We start from the raw sequence: 16,510 nt of genomic DNA, 5'->3' as shown, positions 1-16,510 counted from the left end.
CATTTCAGAATCTTTCCCAAGACATGCGTAAAGGCAACGGCTTCCAAACCGAACTCTTAACACGTCATTTGCTAATATGATTATGAACAAGCAATGAAAACCGTAATTGAAGAAAGTGGATGATGTTTGAATACTCGTCGGAAAGCATGATAAGTTTCGACGGTCAGCTAGCTCTACGTTTGAATATAAAATCATTCCTTTGTAGTTCGCTGATGTCAATGATATTTACTGTTCAACTTGTTTTCCTATGTTTTCCCTACAGTTATCGCGAAGACAGGTGGAGCAGCAAATGAGGAGGGTAAGCACGCTAGACGAGTACATCAATGCATTCAGAATAAACGACACCACACGAAGCGTCAACTCCAGATATTCCATCTATAGAAATCCATCGTCTGTGAGCAAGAGGAGTTTTAGGAGATTGGGGAGAGCAGGGAAAGACAGCTCACGTGAGTATACCAACTACTTTTTGTACCCTCCATTACAATAGCAATATGTCCTGTCTACTTAAAGGACAAGTTCACCTTCATATATAATAGACATGTGGGTTGAGTGAATGCAGCAATATTAGTAAAACGCATCAGTGAGAGTTTGATCCGTTCAAAAGTTATGCATTTTTGAAATTTCTGCTCAGTCACGGCTGGATGAAAAGACTACTATAGCTTGTGATGTCACATGAGTACAACGATATAAAGAAAGAATAAAGAAAATTCAACATATTTCCATTTTTCTCGCATAACAAAAGAACACTTGACTTCTCTCTTTCAGAAGGCAGGGGGAATAATATTACCCTTAACATACATCAGTAGCAAGTCCAAGAAATGTGCACTTTATTCAAAGAGTAAAGTTTTGTGAAATTCTCTTTTTATTTTCCTTATATAGTTGTACGCATGTGACATCATACACTGTAGTAGTCTTCTCTTCCAGCAGTGACTGTGCAGATACTTAAAATATTCATAACTTTTGAACGGATTGTCCAATTTTCCTCAAACTTTCACTGATGTGTTCTACTAATATTGCTGCATTCTCTCAATCCTTATGTATATGAAGGTGGACTTGTCCTTTACGTATATCATTCATGGCCCAGTGTGTGCGTACTACCACAGTGGGGAATCTGAACTTTGCGTTTCCGCACCGTCATAACTGAGATTTTGGTTGTGTATGTATTAAGCAAATCTACCGTAGATGGCGACATATAATAGTACCGAATGAATCGGAACTGAAGTTTATTTCGCGTTCCCACCGCGGTGGTTTCATTGGCCAATCTCCGAATTGAGTTTATCTTTTAGGGCGGCTTGTACGAGATGTTAAGTCAAGTCAGATACAATGTACTCTGGTAGAAATAAAGCTAGTACCTCGCTAATCACGTGTGGTGTGTCCTCTAAAAGTAATAATACTCACTCAATTAATTAATTCCCAGTCCACTTACTCGATCTCAACATTTCACAGACTGAGTCTGCTCATCAAGCATTCACTTAACGACGGAGGCTGGTATTTTTTAACTTGCTATGCTACCTTTTGTTTCGATATTGGTTACTGTTCGAAAAAAAGAGAGAAAAATGAGGGGATGTGTCTGAATTTGACCAAGAGACAAACCAATTGAATCCAAATGCGAGGTAATTTCAATAACGACCAGATCCCCATATCTGTATAATTGCGTCCTTTTGAAACACCTCTTATGCTACGGAGTAAACAAATTAATGAGAGGGAAGGGGAATAAGGCAGGGAGAAAGAAGGGAATGTAAAGAAAACACCAAAAAACGGGCCATTTGCAAAAGAGAAGTACACAAGATGGTGGCGAACCGTAATGAGTTGAAATCTCGACCACAAATAGAATAAGGATTTCTGCCCGACTGGTTTCTTTAACCGTCAATCATCTGTCTTCTTTTGTGTGGATTTTCCAACGTAATGACTTTGATGCGCGAATCATCATCGTGTGTACTGGCTGCAAGGACGACGGACAAAGTCGGGGAGGGCTCACGGGGAATACTAGTATTCATCGCGGGAATATGTTGGTCCGCGCCATTGCAGAGTGGCGTTTGATAACAAGGGAGTGCGTGGGCCCTTGCCCAACAGTGCTATATACTCACACGGAATACTGCGGATGGGGCTTCAGAAATAAGCCATGACCTTGTTGCGATGAAAAGAATCGTTGTATCAGTAAATCGAAAGTACGAAACACACTCTGGCAGAGCCTAAAAATCTCATAGCTTTGTTTTGAATTGTTCTCATCATGGAAATACGACACGGCTGATCTTCACGCAAGTGGGCTTAGGTAGTGTGAACTGCTTAGATACACCCCCCCCCCCCCAAAAAAAAGCAACTACACACGCACGCACACACACACACACACACACACACAAAGTGCACACATGCACGTACACACACTCATGCACGGACACACTTATGACCAATGGTGTTTAGGACGTCTCTCAGCTGCAAATGACAAAAAAAGAGCATCATCCAACGCGACAAAGTCAATGACCTCTGAATGTACTTTTCCAAGCCGTTGGCTTTTGAGTCACCTTTTAGTCCGGCTCTGATCAAGAATATATGACGCCAATCGCATCTCTCTTTCTTTAACCCTTAACGTGCTTTGAGTGCTGATTCTCACAGAAAACCCTGCATGTGATAGGGCTGTATACACTACCCGAAGTCCCTGGCAGAAAAGGAATGAAGCGTTTGTAATTCATGCAAATTGACATACGTATACATGGCAAAAAAAAGAAAAAAGATTGGTGTCAAGCAATATTATTTCGTCTAGATTTGTTTACCGAAGATCAGATACAATGAGAGGCTAGATCAGTCAGATCCGCTTTTTGGCACTGGTAATGATATAGGATTGAACTGACATAAAAATAGCAAAAATTCTATCACCATTAATGCGTGGAGCTCGTTCTGTTTTATTGTCAATCTCTTAAGATGCCAGAGGTAGATCACCAGCTGCACTGACTGTCAAGAACAGTGAAAACATTCGTTGATATAAGGAGAAAGGAGTAAAAGTTTCGTTTCGTTTAGTCCCCGAGCGAGCTGAGTCTGGTCACTTTGCTTTTACACTTCAAACCAAGTACTGGAACGTAAACATAATCAAATACAGTGTATATGTGTTATAATTATACCCATTATGACTGAGAGAAAACAAAACAACGATTAGTTGTTGTTGTTGTTGTTGTTGTTGTTGTTGTTGTTGTTGTTGTTGTTTTCTTAACATCTTCTTTAGATATTTCTCACACAAGTTGGAATTCTATTTAACTACCCAGTATTTTATTATGGTCCATTAACATAGAGAGTTTTGTTAAAATACATCTATACAGCCGCATCAGTTGTGTAGAGAAATTTTTGGAATAATGTGCACTGTTATCCGTTCACTCGTGTCTTGAGAATCCGTAGTATTAGAGCTCACTTGAACAGACCTTTTGGGGGTTGCAGGCTCATAGATTTATATTTGTATGAGGTTCTGATTTGGGGAGCTTTAAATAGACATAACGGGGAGGACGAATTTGTGAGGAATAAATCATAGCAGCTATGAGCGTCGTTTGCACCCGCGCAAAGCCACAGGGATCGCTAACTGCTTCTTGATGCTACAAATCAGGCGCGAAGTGCACCAATTTACTGCATGATCATTTCGCCAATCATATCTCTTTCGTCATCTACGTGTGCGATTTCTCGCTTATCGACCCTTAAGATTGGACGCTTTCACCTCATAATATCGCCAAATATATCATATACCGTTTGACAGGACCGCATATTATTGGTATATAGGGGGCGTTCGCTACCACTAACCCTTATCACTCGCGTAATCTGATTAATGTATTCCAGAGCGTTGAACATTTGTCACCGAATCAAATTTATGACCAGGTTTTGTAAAATCAAATGGGCATAGTTCTTTCCCCTCTTCGGAGCGGTGCGTGCTGCGTTCTTGGAGAGAGAGAGAGGGAGAGAGCGGGGGGGGGGGGGGCAGCAAGGGACAGAGAGAGGAAGAGAAAATATATATTCCTACATTATTTACATAAATATATTTATGCGGTAAACAAATCGGCAGAATCGCTTATAAACCTAGAAAGAGATTTTTTTTTTAATTCGTACAATTAGAATGAATGGGAATGCCATGCTTGGTTTTCGAGGTTTACTTAAGTTGAGTATAGTCAATCTTTCGTATATCCTATTTGGAGCGCTTTAAGTGGTAATGCGGCCTGTTTATGAACACGGTCTGAAGTGTGGTGTGCAGGCATTTTCTTTCTCTCTCTTTATAAAGTCACGCGGTATTGTCCCCCTTTCAATCTAAACGACTTCAGCGAGTCAAGCCGAGGTCAAAAGCAAATTGCCACTGTTATCAAAGCCACTTTGGTTCAACCACCAAAATAACAGGGTGAAAGATAGACGAGGGTAAAAAAAAAAAAGAGGGACGAATGATACATTTGATATAAATGGAGAGCGAACAAACATCAAATTCAGTAGCATCCCATTGTCCGTGTCAGTCTGGGCGGGCGAATGACAATGAACGTACTAAAATGCGCATTCCAGTTCACTCAGCCTACGATGAAGGGGGTGGGGTGTAAAGGGGGTGGGGAGTAAAGGGGAGGGAGAGGGAGAGAGAGCAGAAGGGTGAATTAATTCTACAGCGCGTAATTTCAAACTCTGTAGACCGAGGAGACAATGACACTGTGAATCGACCAAAAATCGGCATGAAATGGAACATGCCCGGGTGCACAGAAATATTTAAAGGATTCCATTTTCAGGTTATTCTTCTCCCGACAAAGCCTAAAAGGCCCCCAAAATACGATTAAAGCTGCTCGTCCCCCGAGCGGGTAAATGATGGGGCACGAAAGAGGCTGCGTAGAGCATCTCAACAGTTTCCTCTGATCACCCTACCTTATATACCGTAGAGTTTAGTACAGGTATTCATTGAAATTAACCGTAGTGTTACTCATTCCTGGGCACAGGTACTCGTAACCACCGGGAGCTGCGCCCCTATCCCAATATTCTTCTTCATCAGTTGGTCCGTCATTTTCTGTTAGTAGGACTTGGGATAATATCAATCACATAATGTGAAAGCACGGATGACAGACTTCAATATTTCCAACAAGTCGGAGTAGGTCACGTGAACAGAGAAGTCTGCTTTGAAACCGCCCAAATCCAGCGTACTAGTCTCGTGATGTTGTATGGATGGGCTGCCTTCATTATTATACCGAAATATTATGGAGAATATTGTGTATATAATATGTACCTCGTGACATATTTTGACGATTGAATGCCTCGAGATGTAAACGACGCGGGTGACCGTAGGTATAATGATCTCGAATATTATGTTCTAAGATTTAAATTGTCATGACATACCCCCTAGCTCCGTCTGATAAATCAACAGGACAATTCATCGGCATTAACTTTTCATGGTAAAATTCCTCACCTTTTATCCGTGTAGTGAAGAAGACACTGCTTTTCCCTCTGGCTCACAGACGGGCAAGTTACTTGTTTCGTCTGTCCTTTCCATTAAAAGCAGCATTGTTACAAATACCACATTAAATTTGAGACGATCTGGAAGTCATCAGATCCAACAAACTATCTTGCTCAGAATTCATCGCTTGCTCACAAATAATACCATCAGCGCGAACAATAATAATGATGATAAAAGTTATCGTCAAAGACCAGTGTTATTTAGCTTGTCATTCTTGTCCATAATCGACAATTCCAAGGATATTCACGAAAAACACTCATTAGAATGGAATGCAGGAGGATGTACGTCCCTATCACTGCCTATCCAGTCTCGTAATGCAGCTGAAGATAGGCCAGGGGCTATTATGACGTCACTCATCGTTAAAAATTTCACGAGTAGTCCCTTTTAAAATGATGGAGAAATTTGAAGGTGATGAGTAGAAGGGTTTCTTTCTATTGATTTCGAATCGCTCAAAGGTTCAAAATTGACCCAAAGGTTTATTGTACTTTGATGATTTACGAAGTCGTATTGAGAGAAGAAATTAAAAAAAAAACTCCTCCCCAAAGGGGAAAATATATATATATATATATATATATATATATATATATATATATATATATATATTCAATAATGTTCAGATGATTTTCACAGGCCAGTGTTGGTATATCCGTGGATTTTTGCAGCCAGTATGTCAGTTGAACTTTTGAGTGGCAGCCTGTGTTGTTCGAATTGAACCTGAAGAGCTGCTGTTTACTTCCTATGCGTGCCTCTGCGTGTGATGTTCTTTCCTCTGAAACCCCAAAATATTCAACCCCTTCATCCTCCCAGCGCTCTTGGAGCCATCCGCTCTCGTTCCGCACACCGTACTCCCAGCGGGCCCCCAGCGGGCCCCCGCTCCAGTTATAGCACGGGGTGCAGTCACTGTGTTGCAACAGACAGCAGTGAGCACCAAGTTTGACACAACTGTATTTTGTTTTTACTTGTCATCTTCTCCAAACACGTCCAAAAAACAGTGATGCATGCTTAAAAAACTCTGATAAACCCGTGAAAGCATTGATGTTGATCAGTGGCGGATCCAGAGGGGGCGCAAACGGCGCACGCCCCTTTATTTTTCTTTAAAAACAAAAGAAATAAAAAGAAAAAGATGAAATGAAACCCGGAAGTGGCACCAGAAATATTAGCCACGCCCCCTTTACAGAATTCCTGGATCCGCCCCTGTCAATGATAATGATTATATGATGATAATAGATTGCAATGATAATGATTATTCATATAGCACTATATTTTCCATAGAAGTGCTTAACATGCTTAAAGCGCTCCAAAGAAGCGAAAACGGACAATAATACAAATAGGGAACATTGCATAACAAACAAACACCCGAACAAACAGTTTAGAACATTTTGTGCAAAACTAAGGATGTGATTTTAGTGTAACCTTCTGTGCATCAATATTGTGCGTTTCCCAAATATATTATGGCAATTTATGAGAAAGTAAAGGTCCCCGCACCGCACGAACAAATGACCAAAATCAGAATCGTCATCATCATTATCATTATCATCTTCACACAAATGGTAATAACAAAGATAGAAATGAAAATGTAAGTATAAACATCAAAACTTTAATATGAGTAGGTAGGCCTATATGATCTAGTTTATCTATTCAGCATTACCTAATCAAAATTTCTCTTACAACCATACGGGGTATTTTTTTCTTCAAACCTCTGAAATAAGTTTGAAATCTGAAGTTTGAGTGAGTTTGAATCTGCAACAATCTGTAAACATAAAGAATAATTTTTGTTTGACCACACCAAGCAAAATGTCATACGACTATCTGTCAAAATGTCTCGCAGAGCAAAATTATACTGCTGTTCCTTTCTGAATTGTAAGGCCTGACCGCGCAGAGCACGGATTCGGTTTATTTTTGTCAGCGGAAAAATTGAAATTCTTCATATCTCCTGGAATTTGTCGGAATATATATATATTTTTCATCTCTCTAGAGTGTTTGAGGAAGATAGTAATCGAAAGTTGAATAAGAAACGGGAAGGCAAGACGAAACTGCGGGCGGATGGGCTGGGTAGGGAGTAGAGGGACTCGACCTCCTGTGCCTTGAAATTCAGTAATGTCTATATTTAACCTTTGTAAACAGGAAAACAATGTTTAAGCAAAAGGACAGTTAAAAATCGGCAAATCGAAATTGAATGTGATGCGGAGACTCTTCTTGAGTGCTGCTGGAACTCGAGATGTGCTCACAATTTTTTTTCTTGTGGAAACGTTCGTGTTCGTCCTCTCCAATGTCAACCAACTCTTGGCACTTTTCTGAAATACGTGCATGCGTTAGAGCTTTATGGCGAATCTGATGGGCAGATGATACAAGTTTTACTGTGTTTTGGGGACTTGCGATAGGTTTTTATTTGTTTGGTTACATGTATGTTGTTGTTGGCTTTTTTTTCGAGGGAAGCGTAGAAGCTTCACGTAGTTGTCTGATGAAGTTGCTGTTGTTGCTGCTGCTGTCGTGTGAGTGTGTGTGTGTGTGTGTGTGTGCGTGTGTTGTTGTTGTTATTTGTGATTTTTTTTCGCTTTAACCTGCAGAGGGCAACATCTATAATAAAATGGAGTTTGACCGTTTCCATGGAAATTAGAGAGATGGCGGATGATTAGGACACCAATGTGTCGTCAGTGGCGTTTTGACAAATTGAATATCGCTGGAACGAAGACAGTAAAGTATGGAAGTCCGCAGAGCACAAAATGTATCCTCAATGAGCCGTGACACACCCAAGTGACAAAGCTGAGAGCAAAAAAAAAAAGACTTGGAGAGAGATGAAGAAAGAAATAGAGTGATGAGAGATAGGCAGTGATAGTGATGGAACTCCAAAGGGTGTGGACAAGGAAGGCAGAAAAAAATATGGAGACGGAATGAAAGAATGATAGATAGATAGATAGATAGATAGATAGATAGAGAGAGAGAGAGAGAGAGAGAGAGATAGATAGATAGATAGATAGATAGAGACAGATAAACAGATAGACACATCTAGATAGATGAATAGATAGATATATAGATATAAAGAGAAAGGGGGACGTTTGTGATGAGAAGCGGGATATGTTGATCTTTCGGGTTCGTACAAGAAAGTCAGTATGATGGCATACAGATAAGCGCCGTTTTTAAACATTTAAAGTAAGTTCAACATCAGATAGAGCAAAGTAAAACTTTTCCATTAACGTATTGTATCATCGGTTGCCAAAGGATCAAGCCTATAGCTTATTATTGGCAACCGTTCTGTATGGTAATTCATAACATATGTACTGTAATTATGTCACAAATGTACATGTATGTGTAATGAAAATTGTTCAAATTGTAGAAACTAGCTATAGTGAGTATCATATTTGTATATATTATGTTTGATTATATTGCTAAAAATGTAAATGATTCCATACAGAGTATAAATAAATCAAAGCAAATCAAATCATTGATACCTCACCTGGTGCAAAACAAAATCGCCTTTCCATTATTGTCTCATTTTCTTCGTTTTTTAGCAGGTTTAATCGCAAATATCTCAAATTTACGAAACTGGAATTAACTCCTTCTTGGGATCTAATTCTTCATTTACTCTGACTGGGACGTGATTGTTGACTATGCAGAGAATTGAATAGGCCTTCTGATAATTGATTTTTATATCTGCCATTTCTCCTCCTGTGATCGCTTCCGGACAGCCTATAAGCCAAACAAACAGGAACTACAGACAGAAAATGAACAGCAGCACACATACAAAAAGTCAATCATCCGCCATGAATATTTTATACTTACAATTTTATGAGTGCACTTTTTTTTAGTTATGTATCTTAGTGCATCAGATACGAAAAGAACACAGCTGAGCTTGTCTGATTACAACCCCCCCCCCCCCCATAAAAAAAAGGAACTAAGTTGTAACAAGAAGACGGTCTGTTGGGGGAGAATATATAGCAAAAGGATTTTATCTTTTTTTTTTTTTAACTCGCCGACGACTGCAGAAGCGCTGTATATCGAAGTGAAGTCAACAGAAGCTGGCAGACATTAATGTGGCTAATAGTAACTGCAGAGGCGCTGTTTATCGAAATGAAGTCAATAGTAGCTGGCAAACATAATGATGACACATAATAATGAACGTCAAGGAGTGATTGAGTGGTGTCATTATTGGCGGGCTGAGGGAGGAAACGAATGACAAAAGCTGCGGACCCGAAATCCTATTAGCATGCCCTGCATATTCCACATTCTTCGTCATCTCCGTTAACAAAAAATGTTAATGTGCAATTCATGTTAGTTCATGATTAGCTCTCTGCATGGCAATCATGTGTGCGTGCATGTGTCTATGTGTGCGTGTGAGAATTTGTGTGCGTATCCGTGTCGCAGGAAAAAAACAAACACAGGCTGTGTCAGTAAGTTGTCAAAGTAGGATGCTATCGCGCATCAAGGCCCGTTGTGGAAATAGTATAGCGCCCTCTAGAAGAAGTTTAGCACCGACTAGCGAATGGGGTTCACGGTTAAATAAGACAGTTCGGGGTTCCAGTGTGAGCATGAGCAGAAAAAGGTCATTTATACCCAGAGACAGGTTGGTTTTTAATTTCACTGAGATAAGCATTTGTAATGTTATGGTTATTCATGTAATCCATATAAATGGTGCCTGCCAGTACATCCACCTGACAGCAAGCCTGGTATTTGGCAATGTTAACAGAAAAAAGTTTGTTAATGTATTCAAAACAGCACAATGAAATGGATGCTTCCCAAAGTGTTGATTGACAACCATTCTGGTCACTTCATCTATACAGCTTCATTCTTTGTTAGAATACGAGTTCCATAAATTGCTATGTTGGGCAAGCTGCTGCATTATGTCGCTTTGAATTGAGTGAAGTGCCTAACCAACTGAGAAAAATGAAAGGTCATTTGTACCCATGTGCACATGAGCTATCTCCGAATTGGCCTATTCACGAAACACTTTCCCAAACTATAGCTCCGTTCCATTCTGTTTCGTAAGTAGTGATCCTATTTCAGATTATGAGAGTGTAAGAAAGAAGAAAACGATTTTTTTACTCTGTTTTGTAGTTGATTTATCTTTAACAAAGTGCACTAGCCATGTTTGACTGTAATGTAACTGTGGATACTATAATAATGTTGTGATTCGAAATCATTGTTTGTTTTGTGACAACACCTTGACGTGACCCGTGTTTTCTATGTTTGTCTGTGTTTCTCGTCCGTGCAGCGAGCAATGAGTTCATGGATAGAGTGAAGGAGGAGCAGCAGCGCGCCCGTTGCCAGCCGCGTGATCAGGTGGTGGACGCCTACGAGGAGCTGGGCATCCCGCGCGGCTACAACCAGTTCATCTACCCGGAGTGTATCGTGGTGCGGCGGTGCAAGCAGGGCGGCTGCTGCCGGGATGACCAGGAGTGCGAGTCCTCGAGGAGAACCAATATCACGATGAACGTAAGCATCCTTTTAATTTACAGAGTCACTCACCAGGCTTGCCGATTATATCCTCTCCTCTATATCCGGTCCTCCCTTCGTTTTAATTTCATCTTGTAACTCAATTGTCCGATCCCTGTATACGCAATACATCAAGTTGAAGCAACCATGCGATGTCGTCAGCTCGCATCCAATTTTATTGCTTTACTCCTTGAGCAGCTGTACTCATGTCCAGATTCTTCTCCTTTTAAACATTCTTTCTTGGAACCTGTTTCTTACCCCATGCAATGGTTCATTTGGTCGACTCGAGCATTATTCGACCGTTGTTAATTTTTCACTGCTACGTCAGTTGAAACAAAACCTTTAAACTAGAATCACCGAATGTAATATCAATCGTAATGACTATTTGAGTTTTTGCTACGGCAACAGTGGGAAATTTAATGACCAGATCCGTCTTTGCTTCGCATATTGATTAAAAGTTAGAATTGATTTGAAGTATAATGATTGTTGCCAATATTATCATCACTTAAGTAAGGCACGACGCAAATTCCGAAAGTAAAGGATGTGGAGTGTGAAATCACTTTGTAATGGGCACAGTGACATGCTTGGCCGCTTGACACCAGCAGTGACTCGTTCTCTAACAAAGAACGTAATGTTAACTGACAAACTAACCACCTTTGATTCCCAGATTCCCCTGAAGCTAATCTTCTCGAATTTCTCTTTGGTCCACTATATCCTCGCCAACCTTAACAGTTCTTCATCAACGCCGTGGAGATCACGCGCGACATCGAGCACGACACCGAGTGCGAGTGCCAGGACAAGCCGTCCTTCTGTCCGCCGCCAGTGATGGACTGTCCCGACACCAAGGTCTGGTCCTACAGCGAGTGCACGTGCAAGTGCCGCAACCCGTGCCCGAAGCCCTTCTTGCAGGACGAGGACTCGTGCGCCTGCGACTGCCTGACCAAGGACCGCAACTGCAAGAACATCTACCGGGGCCGGCGGGGCCAGAAGCTCTCTCGGGAACAGTGCGAGTAAGTAGGCCAACACCACCGCAGGGCTTTCTGGAATTTTAGAATATAGCAAAAAGAAAGAGTGCATAATACCTTAAAAACAACAACAAACAAACAAGCAAACAAACAAAGAATTGATTACGATGGTTTTCTTTTGTATCGCTGCTGTCTAATTATGATTGTATTCTTTCTAATGTCGGCTTTAAAAGTGCTTATTATCATTTTGGTATCATTATTATTTAGTTTGAATAACAATGCAATCTATATGATTAGTTTCTACTATTATCACTGATAATTGCCTGCATCGTAAGTTGTATTGCCAATATACTTAAATTTTGATTAACATGCAAGTAACGTAACTATAATGTATATTCAATTGAGTTTGGAATAGTCTTTAGGCGTTTTCCTTATGTCACTTAATGTTGTCAGAACTCTTCCGCAAAATTAAATTTCCCCTACACATTTTTCTTTGGAATAACGAACCTTCCGAATAACGAACATCACCCATTTTGTTCTCCCGTCTTTACCACAGTTGCGTCAAAAAGGGTCTGTGCGCCGTGCCTCCGTGCAGCCATTCTACGTTCTCAATACAACACTGTAGGTGCAGTAACTCATCAAGCTGAGAGGGACGGTCCTCTCCCGAGACGATCTTCGACGCTCATCAGTCATGTTGCTCGTTCGTTGCATCGCTCGTGAAATCTTGGATTTTGGCGCGGAACGCGGACTTAGTTTATGTCGATGTTGTTGTTTTTTTTTTGTCTACAAACCCGTAGAAATTACAGACTGTATTCTGATCAACAGACGCCTTTTTACACCTTATCATCCTTGCCGTCGTTTTGAATTGCGAGAGGGATTGGTCTTCCCGTCCCTCTCCAAAAGATGAGATCACTTTATCTGTCTAACATGGATTGAACCGAACATTCCTTCGTGCTTCGAACTTAAGGCGAACTTACTTCCTGTAACGTGCGGAGACCATGCTGCCCTACTTCGCAAGTTCGCACACTTGAAAGATTCACTGGTTCTGGACGTAAGTGGGCGCACTACCTGGAAATTCGCAGTCAGATGCCTATATTTAAAGCCACTGGGCCATAGGGCCCACGACCTGCAAATCTGGGAGGCATTTATCGTGGAATGGGACACGTCACCCGCCAAGGCGCTGTACTTGAATCCGGATCCCGCATGATACTAGTATTTGTTCATGTCTTTACAATGTTTAACCTTGTTCTTCCTGACCATGTATTTTACGGAGTTATATCTTTATTTTTTTGTTTCTCCTGCTGACTCTACATGATATGTTAATCCACATGAAACTTTGTGTACGAAGAGGAAGTGTACAGGCGCGGAATAATCATAAACTTTGAATGTCATAAATGTATTCAGTGTCATGAGTTGTTTGCTGCCGTGTATCGAAAAGTCAAAATACTAGAACTGGTGCATGTAATATTTCACATTATGAAAAAGGAATGATGTATATATTTATGTAAATGTATCTATTATCGATAAATATACTATTTAATCATTGTCTTAAATGCCCGTTTGAGCATATAGCTTTACATTTACGATATGTAGATGATGCGAAGTCAGTATTTCTACAGATTATACCGCGTAGCCACGTATTAATAATAGTCTAGGAGAGCGAGGAAGATATTGAAAAAAAAAGAAAGTTAGGCGTATTTATGATTATATAGCTTGGGCTAAAAACCGATGTAGGCAAATTTCGTTCTTCCATGTTTCGTTTTGTCGAAAGCCGACTCCCGAATACCTCAGCTCTGATGAAAATTGTAACCGTTTTTGTGTTTATTAGACGAAATGCACTGTTGAGACCCTCCATTGCCAGCCATTGTTACAATGTCTGTTGAGGGAATTCGAATGCTGAAACAATCACTGCTGCTAACATTATTGCTTCCACAAACCAATACTTAATGTTATTTTCTATGCTCATAGCATTACCACTTCTGCTGTCTGATCTTATCACTAACTCTGCTTCTGCTACAACGAATACTACAACTATCCTTATCAATTTGCTTATTCAGGGCATCGTTACTACTATACTATTATATACTGTAACGACTGCTGCAACTACTAATTCTTCATCTTTGGTCAATATTAGGGAGCTTTAGATTTGCGACGCTGACGTTTAGACGAAGATTGCGTTGGCCGTTCTCTTCTTCTCCCCGTGTTGCAAACTAGCTTTCGATTTCGCGGAGACGCAACCTATACAAAGTAAATTGGCGCCCCATTTGATCCGTGCATGAAGTAGCTCTCTGCGTCGTGAATTGATCGGACGCAAAAATGGCCCAGAACCGACCGTGAAAACTCTGACGACGCGAGGTTGATTTTGATAAGCAAATTTGCCCGTGCTGAGAACAGTCCTGTTTTTTCCTCTTTGAACGTCCGCCTCGTGCAAATCTAAAGCTCCCTAATATCACAACCTTTAAAATAGCTCCATGTTACAATCGTTTACTAGTCTCCATTTTGATAGCAATACACATCCCGTGTGCGGATGAGAGGGGGAAAAATCGTGACAGAAAAAAAACACTTTTTTCATAACATCGCTATAACAATATTGTTATCATTACCATTAAAAGTGAATATTTACAGTAGAGGTGGTGCTATTGAGGTTTCCCCGGAAAACCAAAGTTTGCAAAGAGTATATAGTTTCATCCGGAAGACAGTAGAAAGGAAAATGAGAGTGAGCATGAAAATGAAGAGAAGAGGAAAATGCTTTTTGAAAGAATATCTAAGAAATGGAAATTCATGTTGTCTTAGAACTCCACGAAATCAACAATTCGCACACACACACACACACAGATATATACAAAGAAAATAATTTGCCATCAGGACATATATACAAGATAACGCAACGACAAAAAAAAAACAACAAACAAACAGGCAAGGCCTTAAGACAGAATCACAGACAGACAACTCCGGTAAGACGGACCAATCAGTGACAAAGTCTTGAAGAGAGAAAGGGGAGGTGACATTTACACAAAAAGATCGGCGCTCGTATGTACGATCGTCCCTTCTAAGCCGTCTTCTTAGCAAGTTCGTTTGCTGTTCTGTGGTCTTCGGAGGTAAATCTCTCACGCTCCCTTGCTCACCGCTTTGGTTCGAAAGATCTTCCAATACCTTGTTGCTTCCAAGAATTTTAAGCAAATTAAAGCAACATCGGTCAGTTGCGTAAAAAAAAAAAGGAAAATAAAATCACGAGAATATCAATCAAGTCTCTTAATGACAAGTACATGGTTCTCTTTCAATGCGAAATTGTATTCTGTTTTTCGTTTTGTATTATGTATACAAAAAAAGCGAGAAAAGGATTACATGGCGAATCAATATGGCAAATAGATGTTATCAAATTCATTGCGGCTTGGTTTACTTGGAGTTGTATATATAAATATTATATATACACACACATATATATTATGTAAGTATGAATATAGTCGTGTATATTATGGGACTATTTATGTCAGTTGTCATCATATCAAATTCATTCTGCGCCTGTATCATGTAATGTTCAATACGTAATCTCCAGCCCGGGAGAAATTTTCCTCTCCCCCCCCCCCCCCCCACGATCTGTTGTATTCATTGTGTATTTATATCCATTATTTATATGAGTCTCTCTCTACTATCATAGCTGCCCCTTATAGGAAGTATTGTTGGTGCTGCTGCGTGAGGATGTATGAACTCATTATCTGTTGTTGAGCCCCAAGTTAGAAAAGGCTATTTTCTTGTAGCGGTATCACGAAATAATGCCAAGTTTTAATTGTCCATTTAATCTTGACGGTATTCAAGTGAGCATTGCAGGTCAGCTATATGGCTGCCAGCAACCATAACATGGGTATAAGACGGTAACATTGTACTCTCGTATATATTTATATCAGTGTTTTCTGTGTATCGTTCTGATGGACTGAACAAATTGCTCAATCGACTATCATAATGGCGGTGACGAATTGGAATGGGAAATCCAAAAAAATGAATTATAATATTCATCAATCAAACGATCATTGTTCTGAGATATTAAATGCCCGACGCAGCTCTCCATGCACTGCTCTTTATATACGGGAAGTGTTGATCATATTCTAAACAATATTTAGAAACATAGTCCTGTGTTTATTTGTGTGTTTATAATTATTTTTTTACCAAAATTGACTGGTCATATTTGACCTTAAAACTACTGCAAATATCAACATGAGATTGAGTAATTGTGATACCTTACATAAATTTACATGCCAGGTGTGATTTCCTGCATGTTCTTGTCAGCATATTATATTTATGAACTAACGTCAATTATCGTGGAGAAATAGGTGGTAGGTGTATTTCCATTCCAATGAAATTATGTTATAGGAGCGACGTCATGACCATGTATAAGTCCTATTAGATCACAAGATCGTCAAGCACACACACACACACACACACACACACACACACATATATATATATATATATATATATATAAATTCATATATATATGTTTATACGGATTATAAAAAAATAACGACACATACACACACGCATAACTTATTAATTCGCAAATCTTAACTGACGGTCGTTCCTTTGCCTACTATAAAATTTATCGTACCCTCTCCTGTCGCAATTCTACAAATTTTGCTCTTTTTTTTCTCTCTCTATCATTCTCTCT

The 16,510-nt window shown here is 40.0% G+C and overlaps 1 protein-coding gene across 1 annotated transcript; it reads left to right on the top strand.

The window, feature by feature from the left end:
* The first annotated feature begins 268 nt into the window (after positions 1–268).
* On the top strand, positions 269–12,494 carry LOC139739883 (uncharacterized). Its single transcript, XM_071650520.1, has 4 exons — positions 269–450; positions 10,666–10,882; positions 11,615–11,892; positions 12,404–12,494. The coding sequence occupies exons 1-4, from the start codon at positions 290–292 to the stop codon at positions 12,492–12,494; spliced, it is 747 nt and encodes a 248-aa protein (XP_071506621.1). The 5' UTR covers positions 269–289.
* Positions 12,495–16,510: the final 4,016 nt, after the last annotated feature.

The sequence above is a fragment of the Diadema antillarum genome, unplaced genomic scaffold (genome assembly GCF_040938485.1).
Source record: "Diadema antillarum isolate AM-2024a unplaced genomic scaffold, OU_Dant_1.0 scf00000003, whole genome shotgun sequence".
Classification (NCBI taxonomy): Eukaryota; Metazoa; Echinodermata; class Echinoidea; order Diadematoida; family Diadematidae; genus Diadema; species Diadema antillarum.
The sequence above is the reverse complement of the archived record's forward strand: the minus strand, read 5'-3'. Positions and strand labels throughout refer to the sequence as shown.

What these genes read in the sequence shown, in the direction of transcription:
- LOC139739883 (XM_071650520.1), top strand. Translation starts at nt 290, where the DNA reads ATGAGGAGGGTAAGCACGCTAGACGAGTACATCAATGCATTCAGAATA. An exon ending in GGGAAAGACAGCTCACGTGA is followed by an intron (nt 451 to 10,665) that starts GTATACCAACTA and finishes CCGTGCAGCGAG; the next exon opens with CAATGAGTTCATGGATAGAG. An exon ending in GAACCAATATCACGATGAAC is followed by an intron (nt 10,883 to 11,614) that starts GTAAGCATCCTT and finishes CAACCTTAACAG; the next exon opens with TTCTTCATCAACGCCGTGGA.